At 38.8% G+C, this 22,655-nt stretch overlaps 1 protein-coding gene across 1 annotated transcript in view; it reads right to left on the bottom strand.

The window, feature by feature from the left end:
• Positions 1-4,461: 4,461 nt before the first annotated feature.
• The window catches only part of LOC143287736 (uncharacterized), a 27,979-nt gene continuing 9,785 nt past the window's right edge, over positions 4,462-22,655 (bottom strand). Inside the window, exons 3-7 of the mRNA XM_076595979.1 lie at positions 19,454-19,728; positions 17,682-17,835; positions 15,204-15,472; positions 14,361-14,499; positions 4,462-13,273 (exon numbers count right to left, since the gene is read on the bottom strand). Coding sequence (XP_076452094.1) covers positions 13,059-13,273; positions 14,361-14,499; positions 15,204-15,472; positions 17,682-17,835; positions 19,454-19,728 — 1,052 coding nt within the window. The 3' untranslated portion in view covers positions 4,462-13,058. The remainder of the gene's footprint in view (positions 13,274-14,360; positions 14,500-15,203; positions 15,473-17,681; positions 17,836-19,453; positions 19,729-22,655) is intronic.

Consider the following 22,655-nt stretch of genomic DNA (forward strand, 5'->3'; position numbering starts at 1 on the left):
TTAATATTCTGGACAGTTTACTGTCTCGTTCTTTTTGGAGTTTCCTCAGTTTTCTTTGATGGGAGTGAAATGATACTATTAGTTTCAGTTTCAGTAGCTCAAGGAGGCGTCACTGCGTTCAGACAAATCCATATACGCTACACCACATCTGCAAAGCAGATGCCTGACCAGCAGCGTAACCCAACGCGCTTAGTCAGGCCTTGAGGGGGAAAAAAAAAGAAAAAGAACAAAAGGTGAATAAATAATAGATACTATTAATAGAAATAAAGGTGTGCATGATTAACTGAAGTGCTCACACAATCACTCTCAAATGCATAGACATACATAGTAACATACACATTCCATTTAGTGATGTGTTTGATTTCTAGTATCAGCATGTTTTTATATATTATTTGTTCATGTACTGAGATTGAACAGAAGTTAGAATGTAACAATTTAATTCTTTTGATTAAAAAACAACAACAACAACAACAAACAAACAAACAAAACCCAGCCAAAACCTGCAGTTTCAGATCTTCTCAGGCTTGTACTTTTACTACTTATCTGCCTTTAGTTAATTGGAACTGTATCACCCGTGGATGAGGATGACTTAGAAATATTAAAAAAAATCATTAGGAAAGGGTGTATTAAAGGCATGGGGAAGGTGGAGGAGTGGGGTGGGGTGAGGGTGTGTTAGACCCTGTGAGACTGTTCTAAGAGGCTAGTTTACCAAGCCAGGAATTGATGAGACGATAAGAAGTTAAAAGAGAATTTCTTCTTCTGCGTTTGTGGGGTGCAACTCCCACATTCACTTGCATGTACATGAGTGGGCTTTTACGTGCATGACCATTTTTACCCCACCATGTAGGCAGCCATACTGTGCTTTCGGGGGTTTAAAAGAGAATGAATCATATGTCTTCTTGATTTCTTTCTTTTTACCCATTATATTTTGCCCATAGATTTGTTTCAGTGTTTGTGTTTGTTTGGAGGAAGTGAACATAAGATGAAGAACAGGTGCTTACTGCTCAGACAACCTCACAGGGCCAATATCAGGACTGAAAACTGTCAATATCAGTCTCTAGAACCTGAAAACAACAACAACATGGAAGAGAAAACTAAGCATAAGCAGAATCATATTTATACATGTAAAATCTGTGGAGTGTTCTACATGTGTTTGTGGCAAAACGTCGTCGTCCTTGCTGCAATGTTGTTTCGCTGCTTGGTGAGCTTTTCATGTAAAATCTGTGGAGTGTTCTACATGTGTTTGTGGCAAAACGTCGTCGTCCTTGCTGCAATGTTGTTTCGCTGCTTGGTGAGCTTTTCGTTGTACAGGTTTTCAGTCTCTGAGGTTTTGGAATGCTGAAAAGTTAATTATTTCGTTGTGTTGATTTTCCTTATTTACAAAAAGAAAAGGAAAAAAGAAGTGCATTTGTTTATAATGTTAGTATGTTTTGCATACGTGTGTGTGTGTGTGTGTGTGTGCATTATGTGTAAAGATTGTGTGTGCATTTGTGTGTGGTTGAGAGAGAGAGAGCGCACATGTTGAGTCTTGACCTAGAGGAAAATGAACTAAATGTTAACCTTACATTTAAGCATGCCTCTTGTGTTCCATGTCATATGGCAGAAAGGTCTACTAGCAGACACAAGCTGAAGGTTAACATAATTTATTTTACACGGCTTGAGCTTGGACCACTGAAAATGGAGCACTTGGACTGCTTCCTACATACAGTGATGTGGTAGTGTACAAATAAACCTTGAGCCTGGGCAGGTAACTGAGCATTGGCTGGTGTGTATTAGTTACTGATGAGTGATTGAATGGATGAATGTTTAGTGATGCTAAAATAAAACTGATAAAGGCCTGTGGTGGTTTTGCAGCAAATATGCAAGAATTGGAATAAATTTGTCTTTGTTTGCAGTGGATGTGCACAAACTGGGATATATTTTCATGAATATCTTTGGTATGATTTGTGTGTATTGTATATGTCTGCTTTTTTGTTTTTGATTCATTTGTTTGGGCTTTTGACAATTTATTATTTTCCCATAAAAAAAAGATAAATAAAATTGTGTGTGAGTGTGCTTTGATGCATTTATTTATAATTGAAAAAGATCTTTTGGCAGTAGATTGCATTCACACAGATTATATTGAGTAAACATTAAATTATTACTGCATGCCATGTGTCATATATGATATAATTAATATGTATTTATTCAGATTTGTGTCACACATGCTTTTATTTATTGTGCATTTTGACTTGAGTGCTTTGATCAACATTATCATCATGAAAATTTGCTGTTAAATTTTCAGTTGACCACAGTTTCTGTTGTTGTGATTGGTTTCTTTCTTTGTTTTTTGGGTTTTTTTCCTTAACAGATTGGGTTTTTGTGTCTGTGGCCCTTTCACTCCCCCCCCCTCCCCCAACACCACCACCACCAACTCCTCCAAACCCCCAGTGTTGTGATGAGGTTTTTTTTGTTGTTGTTTTTTGTTTGTTTTTTTGTTTTTTTGTCACAACATATTTCTTAACAGCCGTAATGGTTTAAAATTCAAGTTCCTCTACCTGGGGAGAGCACCACTACAGCCCTCCTTTTCTTTTTGTTTTCCCATGAAAAAGAATTGACTATCAAAGTGAAGTTTTCTTAGGATTTTGCCAGGGACAGCCTTTTTGTTGCCATGGGTTCTTTTACATGCACTAAGTGAATGCTGCACATGGAATCTTAGTTTATTTTCTCATTCATTTACTATGAAAGAAGACTTCACTTTAGAATTTCTCCAGGGATAACCCTCTTCCTGCCAGGGGTGCTTTTACATGCGCTAAGTGCATGCTGCACACGGGACCTTGGTTTATCGTCTTTCGTGGGTCTCTTCTGATTGACAAGCCCCCAGACCACCACTTAAGGTCCAGTGGAGGGAGAGAGTACAAGTCCTAGTCTGTACGTGGGACTCGAACCTGTGGACACTTGCTTCCTCGTCAGGTGTATTCCCACCAGGTTTACTGTAAGGAATGAACCAGCACTCAAAGATGCTCAGACAAGAAATACCGCAGATGGTCATGAAAACATCCGCTTTTTGTCCTCTGCCATATATACATGTGTGAATGTATATGTACAGAATTGGGTTTTTTTTTTTTTTTATTCTTTCTTTCTTTCTGCATGCTGGGTTGTACATTGTTCATCGTTTTGAACATTGTGATTGTCTCCTCTGCTTCTGGCACAAATTTTTGTTTGTTGCTTTTTGTGTGTGTGTGTGTGTGTGTATGTGTAAAAGAGTTTTTTGTGGTTTGATTTGTAATTTGGTGTTCACCCCCCCTACACCCCCCTTTCATGTTGAATGGTTAAACATGTTTGTTTCCCAGTTCTACATAGTGTTGTACAAAAAAAAAAAAAATCTCACTTTGGAATTGGAAATAAATCACCATCCTGTGTCTGACAGATGCTGCGCCTTCTGTTTTAGACTTTTGCTTTGTCGCAGTGATCTACAGACGGGAGGGGAGGGGGAGATGCGGGAGGGAGGAGGGGGCAGGGGAGAGAATGTGATTGTGTGGATGCAAGAGGAAGTGTGCAGGCAAAGGGAGGGAATTAAAAACATGCAAGGGTGCTGTTTTTCAGGGGATATATATATATATATATATGTGTGTGTGTGTGTGTGTGTGTGTGTACTTTTTTTTTCTTTTTTTTTTTTTTTTTTTTTTTACCAGCGTATTTAAACAATCGAATGTGTGTAACCTGTGATCTCAACAGACTGGCCACACTGTTGAATGTAGGCACTGCTGCCGAGATGGGGCTGTTAACATTTCAGTGTTTAGTTCACCTGGTTGCTGGGCTGGGTTGCATGAACACACACCCACACACATGCATGAACACATGCACACACCCCACACCACACACCTTCACACACATCCAACAACACACACACCCACACTTATTACTTGCTTTCTTTGTGTCTTGTGATCTGTCACCAGTTATTTCCCCATGTCATTTGAATCAGTTTATCCTGTGCAGAGAATGTGTCTGGTAGTGCAGTTAATTTTTATATTCTTTGATGTTCTGATAAATGAAAAGAAAATATTTTTAGACCTCAAATGGACCTTCTGCAAGCCACATAATCAGTCATTCAGTTTCCTTGATTTTATATAAGAATATTTTCAAACCATTGCCAAACAATCATTTAATTTTCTCTTATACCATGTGTATGCTCAGATCCTGGCGTGCAAGATTAGGGAAGATGAAGAAATTAAAGGTATAAATCTCTTAGATACCATCTTTAAAATTAGTCAGTTTGCTGATGATACGACATTTACATTAGGAGGAGATAAAGAATCGTATGAAAAGTTGAGACACTAGAGGGATTTGAAGAATTTTCAGGGCTAAAAATTAACTATGATAAAACATTGAATGTCTGGTTAGGGACAGTGAAGAACTCAAAACACCGGTATTTACTAGAAAAGAAAATGAAATGGAACCCCCCAAAATACAAACTTTTAGGCATCTGGTTCACAGAAGATTTATTAAAAATAACGGAAGTGAATACAGGAGATAAATTGATAGAAGCTAAGAAGCTTTTCAAGATTTGGTCAAAACGTATATGTACACCCCTCGGTAGAATTGCTATTTTAAAATCACTTATACTTTCAAAAATCCCCCAGACAAAGAGATAAATCAACTGCAGAAACAGATAAGATTAAAAGAAAATATACAGTACATAATGTTGGAAATGGAGGTTTGGGTATTCCAAATATACAAAAGTACATAGAGGCTTTAAAAATATCATGGGTTAGGAAACTACACACAGAAACAGCAAAGTGGAAAAAAAATACTTAGTCAAATCCCCAGAAATCAACACCCTGGATCTGTATGGACCAAGAAAATTTGTAAGCGTTGAATGTAATAGATTCTGGAAAATTGTATATTGGGCATATGTGAATTTTACAAAACATGTTAGGTTAAAAGAAGCACAAGAGGCACTTGTAGAACCACTTTTTCATAACGATAAATTTAAAGTCGGTAATAAGACAGTTTATTTAAAAAACTGGACAAGTAAAGGTATTTCCTGGTTAGAGATATTGTAGACGAAAGCGGGTGCTTCCTTAGTCATAAAGATTTCACAGAAAAATATGGGTTTTAAAGTTAATTATTTACTGTATATGGGATTTATACGCTGTATTAAAAGTTACTTAAGCACAAACAATATTACTATCACAGATAAAACATGCAATAAAGAACCAAAAGCACTACAGATAATAGCTAAGGTTAAGAAAGGATCTAAAACATATTATATTACTTGAACCGATTTTTATATATAAATTCTTTTATCAAGTGGGAGCAAAAACTAGATATTGTAATAAATTGGGATACGACTGTGAAACAAGTGAAAAACATAAAGGAAGTAAAATTGAAATGGTTCCAGATTAGAATATGTCATGGTATATTGGTTACAAACAAAATACTTAAAAAGATGGAATAACAAATAGCAACATGTGCAATTTCTGTAAAAATGACAGACAATTCAACACTACTTATGGCACTGTACATTTACTCATCTCTTTTGGGGGGACTTGGAAAATGTCTTGAACGAAAAGTGTGAAAATTGTGCAAATGTAAAGTTGAATATAGAGTTAGTATTATTTGGAAATGATGATAATACAAAAACAGATGAAATATTTGACTATATCATTCTAGTGGCGAAACATTTCATCTATAAATGCAGAATAAATAAAATCAAACCATGTATAAAGTACTTCCTTACAGACCTAAGAAACATATACAAAACCGAAAAATATATACACTCAATGGAAATGATGTCCATAGCATTTTCTAGAAAATGGTACCCATACATAAAAATGATGGAAGGCAACGAGGAGGAGGAGGAATGACAACCACGAATGTAACGTTTCTTTTTAAAAAAATTATTTTCCTTTCATTTATTTACATTTGTATGCAGTGCATATGACTTTATTTGTGTGTTTTTGTTGTTGTTTTTTTTCTGTATAAAACAGTGTTGTGTTGTTGGGTTTCCTGCTTTATAGTTTAAATAATGTATAATAACAAATATTATTGATAATTACAAACACAATTTTTGTATGTTCGCCTGTATGTATATATGCATTCATTAAATGTTAAACTTGAATAAATATGTTTATTTAAGAAAAAAAAAAGTTATCTGAGAATACAGAAGAGACAGACAAATATACAGACAGGTAACCGACAAAACTGAAAAGTGACAGCATGACAATTTCTTTTAAACATAAAGGGAAACAGGAGGACAAAGAGAGAACAAAAAATGTAAAGGACTTATAATAAATCCATTATCATGCGACATAAGCACATAAGGACAGCAGAAAATACTTAAAACATTTTTACTTATTATGCAGCTTACGAAAATGGATACAGATGATTTATGCATTAGGCAATAGCCCCTATGATGGGATATTCAAACAATATCTGTTGTGTCACATTTATTTGAGTAAACATGAGGAATATATAATTTTTTTTTTTTTTTTTTTTTTTTTTTATAGCAAAAACAAAACAAAACAAAACAAAAACAAGAGAGGCAAGGCCTTCAAGACTCACTTGTGATACACTTTAAAAAAAAAAAATCTAATCGTTAAAATGTGTTCTGTATTTGTTATTATAAAGATTTGGGTTATAAAAATAAGAAAAAAAGAAAAAAAAGAAGAAAAAAAAAAGACCTAACGACAGATTCGAAACCCGCGTGTTCGGGTGAGAAGAAACTGTCTTACCCATTACACTACGTGGCGCCCTAACTAACGTTCAAAAATGGCGCCCTAACTAACGTTCAAAAATATAACATTTAAACATATGGGTTTTTTTTTAAAGGACGATAAATCGATTGTGGTATTCGCAATGAGAACGCTGTTTAAATCATATTCTGGTGTATCTTGGGCATTCAAAAATCTTTATGGGCAATTCCAAAATTCTTTTTTTAAGTCCGTGGTAAAGGAGACGTGGCTATCGCCGCAATCACAACGCAACATTTAGTGGTTTTCTCTGGATCTAGATAGATGTACAAGTTTAGTTACACCCAGTTTGACACGGTGGATTCAATTTCTCTTTTATTTTCATTCTAGTTTTATAGTTTTAAAGTTGATATGAAAATTTAGTATTTTGTTAAACTAATAACATGTAGAGCCAAGTACAAGTACTTCTAAACGTTGTATGAAGTGAAAAGGACTTCATTTTGAGCTAAGTCAAGATTGGAAATTTTTACGTTTCATCAATTCAAGGGTATTAACTCTCATGGTTTATTATTTTTAACTGTGAATTCCGACTGATTCTGTGGATATTTTTATGGCAGTTTGGGGCATAATCCAGTAAGTGATGAGGCGTTCACAAATCTTTCTCTGAATAAATATTTAACGGTCTCCTTCTCCAACTTTCTATCACATGTTATCGTGTATTGTCGATTGAATATATGATTGAACGGACAGGTCAACAACTTGAAACAAAATGGCGTCGTTCGCGTTCGCGAAGAATATGAGCACACGCTTTGAATATGTATAAATATGTGTACGCAGTTGATTTTTGCCCATGACCTTCAAGGCTCAGCCAATAGATCTATAAAGTCCACTCATTGTACTGATTTTAGTATTTTCCGAAAAAGACCACTTGGGTGAATGAACACAGTGAAAGCCCTGTACACTGAGAGTAAAACACACAAGCTTTTATGCATTGAGTATAATTTCAACATGTAATGTACAAGATGAGAATGATCAGTTTAAAGCAAATTAAGCCCCCTAGCATTAATTACAGATTAATTTCCCTTTTTTACTATCTGCACCAAAGACGTGCAAAATAAATAAGACTTCCATGCTTAGCAAAAGAAGTTCCTGTCTGAACAAAAATGATAAAAATGACTGTTCTTGTTGTTGTGTCAGAATATCAGATCAAAGTGCCAAGTTTAGAGAATAAAAAAAATTAATAAATATAACAGTAAATTCAGTTTGCATATAAATTGGCTTTGTGTGTGTGTGTGTGTGTGTGTGTGTGTGTGTGTGTGCCCATCCCAGAGGTGCAATTATTGTTTTAACAAGATGACTGGAAAGAACTGAATTTTTCCTTTTTATGCCAAATTTGGTGTCAACTGATAAAGTATTTGCAGAGAAAATAGGAATGTTAAAGTTTACCATGGACACACACACACAAAAAAAAAACACACACACACACAGACAACCGAACACCAGGTTAAAACATAGACTCACTTTGTTTACACAAGTGAGTCTAAAAGCACATGGAATATCAAAATCAACAGCACAAAATATTACAAGATTGCATGTTCTCTAAACTTGAATGCTTTATGCAGGAAGATAATGATAGTAATAATTAGTATTTATATAGCCCTAAGTCTTGTGCAGAGATAAATCAAAGTCATTTGGAAGACATCAATAAACTCAACTTACATGTACAAGGTTATCGGTGATATTTAGCTAGAATATATCTTTCTCTTATCTCTTCATGAGTTGAACAGCTTAAATAAAAATGTATACCATCATCTTTCTCTTTCTGGCATTATGGGCAAATCAAATCATTAACATTTGATTGCCTGTATCTGTAACAACACACCCAACCTAAATCTTGTGGTTATAATTCAAAAATATTTGTCCATGTTTAGAGTCAAATAAGGTTTTATATCATGCAGCCCGCAAAAAATTCTACATATATACTAAATTATCTATTGCTGCTTTGAACATGCTCATTCCATCCTTGCCAAATACAATCAATTAAACACTGATGAAACAAATTAACAAAATCATTTGTGCTATCCACACCTTGATTCAATAACATCATGCAACACTACAGTATGACATAAACAAAATAATCAGAACAGAAAATGATTTTTCACCACTGACAAAAACCAATCAAAAACTCAACATCTCTATTCAAGACAAGACAAGAAGATTTAAGTATAATCTTATCATTTCATAAAGAGAAATTGTATCAGGTGCCAGTGTGCCAAGATTGATGCATACCACTGACAATGATAAACCTCCTTTTTCTTTTCATCATGATCTTTATGAACAGAGCACAGCAACAAAGGACAATCTGACTTTTTTCCTGACACGTTTGGTCCTTACTGGTTCTTTTCCCTGAATAAACTTCAGACGGAAGCATGGCAGCGACACCAGTGATACTTTAATTCAACTTTCTTTTCAAGATTGTTTGGAAAATTCAGAATTTAGAAAAGGACACACTGAACAGAACTTTGTTGACTGGTGTAATTGTAAGCATACATGATGGTATTTCTTTTCTGCTTTGTAGATGGTCTGACCAAAATTTAATGTGTCCAGTTCCTATCTGCATGAGTTGTAGAATAGGTAATTTTAAGTATTAACAAATGCTATATCCATGCAAATATACATGTTTGCACACATACATGTTCTTATTATCTTAAACTGTGTATTTATTTATTTTATTTATTTATTTATTTTTTTTATTTTAAAGATTTCTCCATTTTGGTAAAGACACCGTTACATTTTACACCTTACATACTGGGTAATTGATACCACAGTTCATATGAGAGAAAGACAGATGGGTCAAAGCTTAACGTCTTATGTTATTACTATTTTTAAACCTTGCCCTCTTAAAATAAATCGCGGTTGTACTTGTGAATGTTGTGTCCGTATTGTTTTATGAAAATAAAAAATAAAAGAATGAAAGTAAGAGCGAAAGGGAGAAAATACAAATTCATTATTACCTAGAATCTACTCCACAAAATGTATTCTAAATTCTTAAGTACATAATGACGGATGCAATAGCCGAATTATTAAAACGTTGGACTTTCAATCTGAGGGTCCCAAGTTTGAATCTCGGTACACCTGGTGGGTAAAGGGTGGAGATTTTTCTGATCTCCCAGGTCAACATAGGTGCAGACCTGCCAGTGCCTGAACCACCTTCGTGTGTATGCGCACGCAGAAGATCAAATACGCACGTTAAAGATCCTGTAATCCATGTCAGCGTTCGGTGGGTTATGGAAACAAGAATATAACCAGCATGCACCCCCCCCGAAAACAGAGTATGGCTGCCTATATGGTGGGGGTAAATAAACAAAACTGTCATACACGTAAAATATTACATGTCTGAGTGTGTATGTGTGTGCGCCTGAAATCTGATTGAATGACACAGGAAACAAATGATGAACACTCAGTGGCAGCCGTCAGTAGGCTCTACCCAGGAAGGCAGCCTGTGGTGCAAATGACCCCGTGCATGTAAAGCGCTTAGAGCTTGGTCTCTGACCGAGGATAGGCGCTATATAAGTATCCACATCAATCAATCAATCAATTTGTATAGTGCTGAATACTGTAGCTGTTACTGTCCTCGTGTTATCTTGTAGTGTACAAAATAACAATAACAATTCTAACCCCAATGAAGAAAGAAAAAACACAACAACAAAAACACAATAACAATGCAAGGAGCAAAACGAAGACCAGTAAACAAAACCAAAAAAAGCAAACAAACAAATAATTACTACTGCCAACACTGAAACTCGTTACGGACAAATCAAGGCAGTGACTGTCTGACAGCAGACATGACAAACATTAAATACGGTGCACATTATAATCATCTGTCTGTATAGTGCCTTCATCCATACACGGTGTCCATCTTTCTAATGTCAGTACATACCTTTTTTTTTTTTTTTTTTTTACACATTCCTTATACATGTATGCAGTTCACTGTCTGTCTATTCATTCCACAAAGACGTCTGGGTTTCATTCACCCACAGTATTTTATGGGTAAGACGGTCACCATTCTACCACAGGAACAGTGCGTGTTATGAGAAGACCCAGGTTGTTATGTTCCAATGGAAATAGTCGTCTTTTTCGGCCCTCCAGCAGTCCACGGACTTGTTCACAGCGTTCTCGCTGGATGATCGATCAAGGACTTGGTTTTCCTCGATCTGCACTTAACCTGAATCAGTGACAATCTCTCTTGACGACAACATGCTTTGAACACTTAATTTATGATATGTACCCCGTGCACCCCGTGCATGTCCAATTTCCTTTCTTTTTTACACCACACTCAGTTCATATTTAACATTAAACCAGTCTGGTCCTCTCAAAAATAATTTGATGATGGTTGAATACGAAAACTGAACTACAAATTACTGCCAGTGCTTACGCTTATTATTTTTCAACTTGCCTGTCTAACAACATGAATGGCATTGCCCTGAAAATAAACTTTTTCCATAAGCTATATTTTTTTCTATGCTCTGTCTTATGAGATTCTGGCCACTCCTTCTTGCGTGTATTTTAGTCACTTGTGTTGGAAGTTGCTCACAAACACACACACTTTCCCACAGGCTCCTCAGCAGGTCGATTGTGCTTCTGTGTGTGTCTGTCATCATGTCCACACGGTTCTGTTCAAATAATTCAGTTTGGCATTTCTTCCTTGGAAATGTACAATGAGCGCAAACTCAAACACACACACACCTGAGCTCACAGAAAGCATCTCCGACACAGCATTCCACAAAACTGCCCACGAGCTCCAAGTGAAATATCCAGTGTTCCCAATGGGCCTGATTTTTTGAGGGTCACTGTGACCCTTTGACTGGAATTTTTGAGGGTCATTGTCACATTTCTGAGGGTCAACAGGAAAACATACAAAAAATCAATGAAGACAATTGTACAATGAAAATGAAAGAAACCCACACCTTCTCCAAACAAGGACATTCGAAATGCTTGAATACAATGAAAACACAGTCAACTACTTATAATGAGCACATAACCATACTCACTACTAATGAACACACAACAGCACTCTCTACTCTCAGTTTCGTCTGCTATGCACTAGCCTAAGCTTAGGCCCACGATGCGTGCTTCGCGGTTTTCCTGGAAGCCGTAAGATGCTTGTTAGTTTCAGGAAAAAGTGTGCGTCACATTGACGCACAGGGTAAAAATTTTGTGCGTCAAAGTTGTAAATCTGTGCGTCATTTACGCACATATGTACGTTTTTGGGAACACTGATATCAAGCTCAAGCACAGCTGTTATAGACAGTTTCTGACACAGGCAAATGTCGAAGAATACTTCCCGTTGAAAAACAACAACAACAACAACAAACAAAAACAAACAACACTATTCTTGGCATTTACAAGCGCTCAGTGTTCTAAAGAAAAAAGACATGACACATTACGAAGAGCAGAAGAAGAATCTAGTCAGCAGAAAATAGATGGATGCAACTTCATTGAACGACGGGCTTTTCACACATTACGTTAAGTGTCTAGTACTTTATCATTCCTGTTTTTTTTCTGGTCTTTTTATTATTTTTTTTTTATACATAACATTTCTTTAGCTCTAACAAGTACAAAATCAGTGGTTCTGAAAAGGCAAGACATGTTTGGCTAGTGATAAAGTTGCATTCAAAAAATAAAAAAAAATTCTATTTAAGTTTTTGGTTCAGCTGTATTCATCTTCAAACAGGCATGGTATCCTGACATTTTTTTTCCACATTTTATTTTTCATTCGCTGAAGGCCTTCACTGTGTCAGAGCTGAGCATGCTGTTTGGGGTCTGACTGCAAGCAGTTCAAACAGAGTTTGGGGATCAACACATTGTACTCTTAGTTCTTTTTCAATTGAAAAACGAATGAATACATAAATAAATTGGGCTGCACTAATTTTCTTCCTGCTTATTTCCAAAATCTGACATAACGAATTCCCTGAAATCTGTCAAAAAAGTTACATTACCTAACCACAGCAAAGAGTTAAGGGGAAAAAACAAAACAAAACAAAAAAACAAAACATTCCTTTTCCATTATACAACTATACAACACTTGCTGTTGTTTCTGGTGTTGCTAGTGCTTTGTGTCCCATGTTCCATCGATGGACAACCAGTATGGGTAAAATTCGCTGGTCCCCCGTGTAGGCCCACCTCACGACCACGCAGAAACTGACTTCCCGTGAAATACAAGACATCATAGACAGATGAAGCTCATCTTGTGTTGAATTCACCACTGATACAGCCGGCCAATCCATTCAGCTCAACAGAGTAGTACTGGAAAAAAAAGAAAAAGAAAAAAAAAAGTAGATCTGGAATCTCGGTGTACACTACAGCCTCCCAATTGTTTTGAAATCAAGCAGAAGGGCTGGGTGCGTAGTAGTTCTCTCCGTTTTGTCTGGGTGGCTCCAGAGGCTTCCTGGTCTGCCGACGACGTCTCCAGACAAAGATGACCACGATCACAGCGATGACGGCAGCGAGAACAGCCCCTAATACGCTTAGTGCGATGACAACATCACGGTTTACTGGGTTGCCCTCCGTCTTTCTCAGCGATGGCAGCGTTTCTGAACCTTCAGGAAAAAAGATCAATACATTAATATATACATAAAAAAAAAGAGGAACGTTTAATTGTTGCACCAACAATTTCTCTGTGTGTGCAAAAAAAACATTAATTAGAAATAGTTGGGTTTTTTTTAATAGGAAAAGTGAATTTGGTTTTTTGACTTCTACATTGAGATCACATGTTTTATGTATGACCTAAATGGGGAAAGGGAAGGGGTATTACCTACAATATGCATGCCTCACTTGCTCACATACCCACAATACACACGATGCAAAGGTGCACGTTTTATATTTTTCTTGTGTGTGTGCGTGTGTGTGTGTGTGTGTGTGTGTGTGTGTCCGTGCATGTGTGTGTGTGTGTGTGTGTGTGTGTGTGCATAAACGTATGTGCCATTGTGTGTGTGTAAGGATGCACCTTTGCATCCTGTGTATTGTGAGTATGTGAGCAAGTGAGGGAGGGATGTTTGTGTGTCAGTGGGTCCATGCGTGTGTGCACGTGCACGCTATTACACACACACAGCCCCGACACCATGCCACACACAGCCCTGACACCATGCCACACACAGCTCTGACACATGCCACACAGCCCTGACACCATGCCACACACAGCTCTGACACATGCCACACACAGCCCTGACACCATGCCACACACAGCTCTGACACATGCCACACAGCCCTGACACCATGCCACACACAGCCCTGACACCATGCCACACACAGCCCTGACACCATGCCACACAGCCCTGACACCATGCCACACACAGCCCTGACACCATGCCACACACAGCCCTGACACATGCCACACAGCCCTGACACCATGCCACACACAGCCCTGACACCATGCAAAACAGCCCTGACACCATGCCACACACAGCCCTGACACATGCCACACAGCCCTGACACCATGCCACACAGCCCTGACACCATGCCACACACACACAGGAACATAGCCTATTCTGGGCCATGAGCAACATGATTTGATTTGATCTGAAGCCACACACACACACACATGCACACACACACACGCACGCACACGCACACACACATACACGTGCGCGTGTGCACACACACACACACACACACACACACACTGACCTCCATAGTGGTCCATAACCAGAACGTGGAACAAGGCTTTGTTCTCATTCTCCTGCCCAGCGTGACGACTCAGTCGCAGGGAGATCTTGGTGCTGTTGGAACACCACCGCTCTGGAAACGGCCGGCTGCACCCCCACTCCTGAAAAACCAAAAAACCAAGGCCCCAGCACGCAAATGTATTCAGGAGAACAATGATGCTTTACTGGTTCTTGGGAAAGGACCAGTCACACACACCCCTCCACCCTCCTGAAACAAAGCACACCTCTTTCCCCCCTCGGCCCCCCCCCCCACACACACACACAACGGTGAGAACAAATATTAAGTTCCCTTGAAACAGCAGCATTCCACCGGTCTTAACGTGTGTGTGCGTGCGTGTGTGTGCGTGTGTGTGTGTGTGTGTGTGTGTGTGTGCGTGCGTGCGCGCATGTCATTTTTAGTAATCTATACCCCTTTTTGTTGGATGTTTTCATTTGTTAATATTGTTGTGCAATACCCTATTGTCTTAACATGAGTATGTGTGTGTGTGTGTGTGTGTGGGCCCGGGGGGGGCGGGGGGGGGGGGGGGGGGGGGTTAGTATATCGTCAGCTATTGGGAATTCTTATTTGACTAGTTTTAATCTCTTCTTATGTTTCGCATGATTTTATGCCAGTGTTTACAACGAGCCTGTGATTGCACAACTTAATTTCCATGTGGATTAATAAAGTGCTTTTGATTTGATTTGATTTGCTTCTCTGGTAACACCCCTACCACCTTCCCACCCCTATTCCTGTAAAAAAAAAAAAAAAAAAAAAAAATATATATATATATATATATATATATATATATAATGAACAAAAACTCACATGAGCCAGTCTCCGAGACTTCTCTCCCTCCTGCACGAACTCGAACACCTGCAAGGTGTAGTTGACCTGGCACTGGGTGTTGACTCCTGGCACAGGGATGAAGATCGTGCAGAGGGTGCGGTTCTCCTCATGTCCCTGGTACTCAAACTCCAGGGAACACATCCTGTGCAGGTCGAGGACAGGCATTCTGGTGTCCATGTTGGTGACGTTGACCCGGCTGTGGTCCATCTCAAAGCTATTGCTACACGAAGGGCTGGAGTCCATGAAGGCTGTCGTCAACAGCAGCAACAACAACAACAACAACGATGTATACACTCATCAACCAGCTGCATGGATGGGCTTTGCACATTTAAAAAAATTTTTTTTCTTCTTTTTCTTTTTTTGTTAGCTTTTGCACCCCCCACCCTCACCAAAAAAAGTCTATTCATAAACAGAGAAAACATCCTGTTTTGGAATGTATATTCTTGACCAAAAATGAATTGTTTATTGGAAATCATACTGTTTCTGAGGCATCCTTATCTGCTGAAACTATCTTGCATAAAATTAATGTTCACTTCTCCATGACTTTTTCCGATTTAAAAAAAAAAGAAAAGATAATTGTCAAAATTAACATTAAAATAATCTATTACTATTTCAATATCTAAGATATTATATTATCAATTATCTACTCCCCTCCAAGGCGAAAAGACATTTTGAAAGGCACCTTTTCTGAAAAAAAAAAAAAAAAAATTTTGAATTGAAGTTGAAATGAAAATATATGCATAACTGGGGGGAGGGGGGGGGGGAGTGACTTATTTTGCAATGCTGAGAATCTTCTGACAAGGATCCAGGGGCTGGTCAACTGAAGTGTGTGTCTGAATACCAAAACGAAGTAAAATATTAGAGAAAAACATGCCATACACATACAGGAAATCCGAATAACACGAAAATTGTTCCACAATTGGATTTGAGACAGAAAACGCGTCAGTGGAATGATTTAGGTTATACTTTGGATATTTCATCTTTCAAATTCTCGAAAACTTTCCCCCATATTGTTCACAAACCGTTACGAGCTTCTTCACAAAAACCTGCACGGAATCATTAAGAATCTTAATTCGAATGATCAGTATCATGGCTGTTTACTGAAATGACAAAATGACACTGTACTGTCAACACTTTAAGCAAAATCGAAGATATGCCACTTAAAAAAAGTTTGTTTTTTTTAACTTAAAAAAACAAACAAACTGAAAAGACTATTGAATGTCGAAACTATCTTTTAAAGAAAAGGGAAATAAAGAATTATGTGAATGGACGAACGCACAATGCTTCTTCCGATGTTTATAATCAAAGAGTACTTTCCCTTGTGCTTCGCTTTGCAACTCGACGACGGATTGCTCGTTTGACATCTTCAGTTAACGATCGCTCGTTCTGGACTCTGATTTGGGCAAGAAGTAGCTTATATTATGGACGTGTGTTAACTCGATCTTGATTAATGGCCCACATAAAACTTGATTTGGTGTTGGAAGCGTAAAGAAGTGTCAGAAGGAAGAAACTGAAATGGCTGCGAGATACCGTAAAATACATCACCATGAAACTTTTCAGTCAAAGAAGGCGAGTGGTAAAATTGGTTTGAAAACTTCCAAAGTTCAGAATGGCAACCAGACTTATCAGGAGGATGGCTACATCCAGAGAGACTCTCCCCTCTACGGTATAGGCTCAAGAGAGGCAGTGAAAGTCTTGAAAAGCCTCAACTTTGATAGTGAAGCTACTCCTTCTGAGGTACAGTGACATTACTAGTTTTGACTGCTTGGCGAAGAACTTGCATCAACTGAATATTTGACCCATAGGAGAAACACTGTTCATGATAGGAGTATCTTCAATTCCTTGTAATAATCACGTACGTGTCCGTGCATTGCAGTCACTGCTGCTTTGTGCAGTTATCAGGATTATCACCCAGGTCAGAGACAGACCGGGATTCAGTTCATTGGTCTTCGATATCAGCGGGTGAAAGAAAAACATCAGCTGACATCGAATCTGACTATAAACCAAGCAATAGAAATAGCCAGACAGCTAGAGCTGATCAACCAGCACTGAGAGGTAAGGAGCAAAATCAAGCAGCTAGTGACGAGACCTTTTTAACCTTCCCCAACCAATGTCAGGTACCCGTTCACACCAGGGTAGAGTGAGGAAAACCACAGTAAAGTGCATTTCCCAAGGACGACACAACACTAGCTGAAACAGGGCCTGGAACCCTGATCACTGGCAAACACTGGATAGATCAGAAGTCCAACGCCTAACTGATCCTGCCACGATCCTCTGACGCTAAGCTGAAAGCTGAAACGCTAGCAGCTGGCCCAGGTCCTGTTAAAGTATGGAGATCAATCTTCTAGCAGATTTACTATTGTAAATCCAAGTTGTTGAGTTCGATCGTTAGCTTCTTGTCATTCCAGTATCTAAGCGAGTTAGATCTGTAATCACGACACGTCATGCGCGCTGTACCTTGGCGGTGGATGCTGCTCATGTGGTAGATCATCAGGTCGATCTCCGTGTCCTCGGCGGAAGCATCCCTGCTTCGTGGCTCCATCTTCAGAGTGAGGAAGCGGCCGGTGGTGCACCACTCCACAGACGCCAGGGGATTGTCCTGGTTCACAATCTGTCCCCAACACACACCACCAGACTCAGTTTAGGCATGACCAGTGCACACTCAAAACAGTCCATCATATTTATCTCCGTCTCTGACCCATCACAGTGAAATCACTGCCATGACAGTGTATTGTTTCCTAAAGAAAAGAAAGACGACAACAACAACAACAACAACAACATGAGAGGCAAGGCCTTCAAGTATCACTTGTGATGCACTTAAAAAAAAAAAAAACTTAAAAAAAGAGATGATGTTCAATCGTTACAATGCCTTACGTATTTTGTTCTTATAAAACTTCGTGCTAAAAAAAAAAAAAAAAAAAAAAAAAAAAAAGGAAAAAAGGCCTGAGTGCAGATACGAACCCAGCCTGTTTGGGAGGGAAGAAATTGTTTTTGTTACTGCGATATTGTGGATCAAATTATGACGTTCCAAAATTAATATATAAGCATGCTTTTTTAAGGGCGATCAATCAATTTCGGAATTCGAAGTAATAACGCTGTTTGAATCATGTTATTTTGGTGTATCTCAGGCATTTAAGAATTCTTCAAAGTCCGTGATAAAGGAGAGGTTGCCATCGCTGCAATCACACTGCAACATTTAGCAGTTTTCTGTGGATCTAGATAAATCAATGACAAGTTTAGTTACACTCGCTGGGAAAGTACAACACGGTCGATTCAATTTCTCTTTTATGTTTATTCCATTTAATTGAGTACTCACTTTAAAATATTCAAATGCTGTAAACACGTCGATGATATGTAGTCTGTGTCACTGTATGTGCTCTGTCCAGAATTTGCATTTATTTCCATTTTATTGCGAACAAGTAAAACGAGGTCACGCCGCATTTTAAAAAAATTATTATTATTATTTTTTTTTTTTAACGAAGCATCGTCTACGCTACTGCAACTGAGATGCGGTTTTCTGGTGTTTTCGGAATCTTGGAAATAGCCTCAACGAAATAAACCGCAAATGTATACTGGAAACACGGCTTCATTCCGGAGACTTAAACATATTAATGGTATGACTGAAGATTTTTATCCTACTATTTTTTTAGCCAAAGTTGGTGTTGACGGACGAAGTATTTCCAGAGAAAATGGCAATGTTAAAGTTAACCACACACACACACACACACACAGATAGAGAGAGAGAGAACCGAACACCGGGTTATAACATAGACTCACTTTGTTTACATGCGTGAGTCAAAAAGGTAAACACGAAGAAAGACTGCCTTCCACCCCGTACCCCCCTCTGATCCAACCCCCCCCCCACTCTGATCCAACCCCCCCCTCTGATCCAACCCCCCCCCCCCCTCTGATCCAACCCCCCCCCCCCCTCTGATCCAACCCCCCACCCCCACCCCTCTGATCCAACCCCCACCCCCAACCCCGAAATAAAAGGCTACAAGCCAAGGCAAAAGAAAAAGAAACCGCAACCTCCCAAACAACCCCCCATTAAAAAAAAATGGTTGGGGGTGAGGAGGGCAACAACACGTCCATCCAACCCTGGCACCCACCCACCACCACCGCACGCACGCGCGTGCGCACACACACACACACACACACAAACACACACACACAAACAAAACACACACACACACAAACACAAACATACACACACACACACACAAAGTTACCCTGTCTGCCTTGGTCTTGCCGTCCACGCCGGGCTGCCCGTCAAACAGCCTCAGCACCATGTTGTCATTGTCAAACTGCAGCTGGCGCTGGAACACACACAGCCGCCCATCGCTGCTGGTGGACCGGAACACCATCTCACAGTCTTTGAGGAAGGTGCCGGTGCGGGTGTGGGGGCTGACGTCATCCTTGATGTTGTACAGCGAGTAGCGGTCCACTTTGTGCCAGGGAACCTGCGAGTCGCCGTGACCGCAGTCGTCCTGCTTGTTTAGAAACACTGCAACATCATCGATCGATTGTGTTGAGGTGTTGATCGATACATGTGACCGCAGTCGTCCTGCTTTGTTTAGAACCACTGCAACATCATTGATCGATTGTGTTGTGGTGTTGTGTTGTGGTGTTGATCGATACATGTGACCGCAATCGTCCTGCTTTGTTTAGAACCACTGCAACATCATTGATCGATTGTGTTTTCGTGTTGATCGATACATTTGACCGCAGTCGTCCTGCTTGTTTAGAACCAGTGAAACAACATTGATCGATTGTGTTGTGGTGTTGATCGATACATGTGACTGCAGTCGTCCTGCTTGTTTAGAACCACTGCAACATCATTGATCGATTGTGTTGTGGTGTTGATCGATACATGTGACCGCAGTCGTCCTGCTTTGTTTAGAACCACTGCAATATCATCGATCGATTATGTTGTGGTGTTGATCGATAAAGGTGATCGCAATCGTTCTGTTTGTTGTTCTATTGATTGGTGTGTTCTTCTTTCATTTTAGTCCCTCTCCATGGCAAGGGCTGGATGTAAGAAAAAAGCAAAAAAAAAAAAGCATGTTTACATAAGCAACATTTCCATCGTTAATACATACACTGTTTTGTCTTATACTGTCAATAACTGAGCCATGCAACACAACACAGTCATTTTGCAAATGTCCCATCAGTCACACCAGCAGACTGATACTCAAACTCCCCTCAACCACTGCCCACAGTTTCAGTTTCAGTAGCTTAAGGAGGCGTCACTACGTTCGGACAAATCCATACACGCTACACCACATCTGCCAAGCAGATGCCTGACCAGCAGCGTAACCCAACGCGCTTAGTTAGGCCTTGAGAAAAAAAAAGGGGTAAATAAATAATAGATAAATACATAAAAAAAGAACTACTACTACTAATAATAATATGTATGAGGCACAAAAACTTGATGAAGTCAACTGTAAGTGTACATAAATAAATAAATAAAAATAATTAAAAAAGGTAATAATAATAATAATAAATAAATAAATAAGAAAGACAACAATTATGATAAATAAGCAAATAAATGTAAAACATGCAGACTGGCACACATTCACACATGCACAGACATATGCATAACAGATATGCACCAAACATGCAGTTTCACAGATATGAAAGAACAGTCAAATACTGTTACTAAGTGGGTGAGGAGACAGACAAGATAATGGAAGAAATATTTTTGCGAGTTCAGTCTTCAGTCTCTCACTCTCTCAGTAAACAAAAAAAACAGACACAAGGAATTTTTCCCTGAGCCAATTATAGTTATTAAGACCAAGAAAAAAAAAATCTTTCATTCACGCTCTCTTCATCCTGAAAAAAAAAAAAATCTTAAGAAACACAGGAACAAATGTCTTGACTATCACAAATAACTTTCTTGCAAAACCTGATGATCCAGTCCCAGGATCGCCTCAGTCCTAGGCCGGACAGCAGCCTACTCACGGTATTGTCCACCCCACTCACTCGTGGGAAAACTCGGGCACCTCCTCAGTGAACATCCCAGTTCAAGGTCCCTCCACTCCGTGGCCAGTCAACATGGAGCCCTGATAACACTTTTTCCAGTTTTTAGCTCTCGGCACTCCATTGAATTATTCCTTCTAGCTAATTCTCAATGTTCCCTTATTTTATTTTATTATATTTGTTATCCTTTCACACCACTCATGCATTCATACAATTTTCCAATTAACAATACAATATTCATTCGTGAGTGACGTCTTATAAACTACACAAATACACAAAAAAGTATTAATTTATCAAAAAGCAAACATTTCAAAACTAACAGCAAAAGCTACTATATTCTCAAACTATTCGGTCATTAGTTACATTTCGAATAAACAATAAAATAAATTTTCCCACCTGATGTTCGGAACAGTCAAGGCACACAGACCACATCATCCGAGCTCTGATGCATTCAGACTGACGTTACAGCACATACATATACGCGCACACACACACATGAACATGCACAGCTCACGATTCACCCACACTTACCACGTGCAAAACATTTTCACATTCATACAGGTATTCGAAATGTACAAATAATATTCCCCGTTCTTCCTCTGACCACAGGCATTCGTAAATCACTCTGTCACAAATACACATAATCGTACATGAGCCCCAACACACACACACACACACACACACACACACACACACACACACACACACATTACCTTGCACCCTCTCCACCCCCCTCCTCCACACACTCATTTCTAGGCTACGTATCGCAGCTTCCACGGCACACACACACACACACACAGAGGCACACTTACGTAGATTTCAAGAGGATCTCCAAAATCACATACACACTGAAAAAAAAACCAAAAAACAAAAAAAAAAACCACCAAAAACTAAGTTTCATTTTTCATCCAGGTTGTTTTTTTGTTTTTTTTTACAACATTCTACGGGTTTTTTTTGTGTTTGTTTTGATTTTGTTTTTTTCCCTTGTATCCATTTTCTGTTTTCCGGCTCATATTAAACGACTTTTATTTATTTATCTATTTTATTTTTATTAAAGAAAAGAAATTTTTATACGTTGATATATATATATATATATATATATATATATATTTTTTTTTTTTTGGTCTTATTATATTCTAAATTCCTACTCTTCACATTTTGGGCGTGCCCGGAGACTCGAACTCACAGCCTTCTGATTGTGAGAACAGCGATCACCCAACTGAGCCATGCAGGCACCCGACAAATACGGCCAAAAAGATGTTTTTATCATGATGAACTGTGTTCAATGTGCAAGAAGCCAAGCAAATGGAATGGCGAGAATGATGGGGGCGGGGGATGGGTGGATAGAGAAGTGGAGAGAGAGAGTAACCGGAAAAAAAGAGACAGACGGACAGACATATAGACAGACATAGAGTAACGTAGAAAATCACACACACACACACACACACACAC

The sequence above is a fragment of the Babylonia areolata genome, chromosome 11 (assembly GCF_041734735.1).
Source record: "Babylonia areolata isolate BAREFJ2019XMU chromosome 11, ASM4173473v1, whole genome shotgun sequence".
Taxonomy (NCBI): Eukaryota; Metazoa; Mollusca; class Gastropoda; order Neogastropoda; family Buccinidae; genus Babylonia; species Babylonia areolata.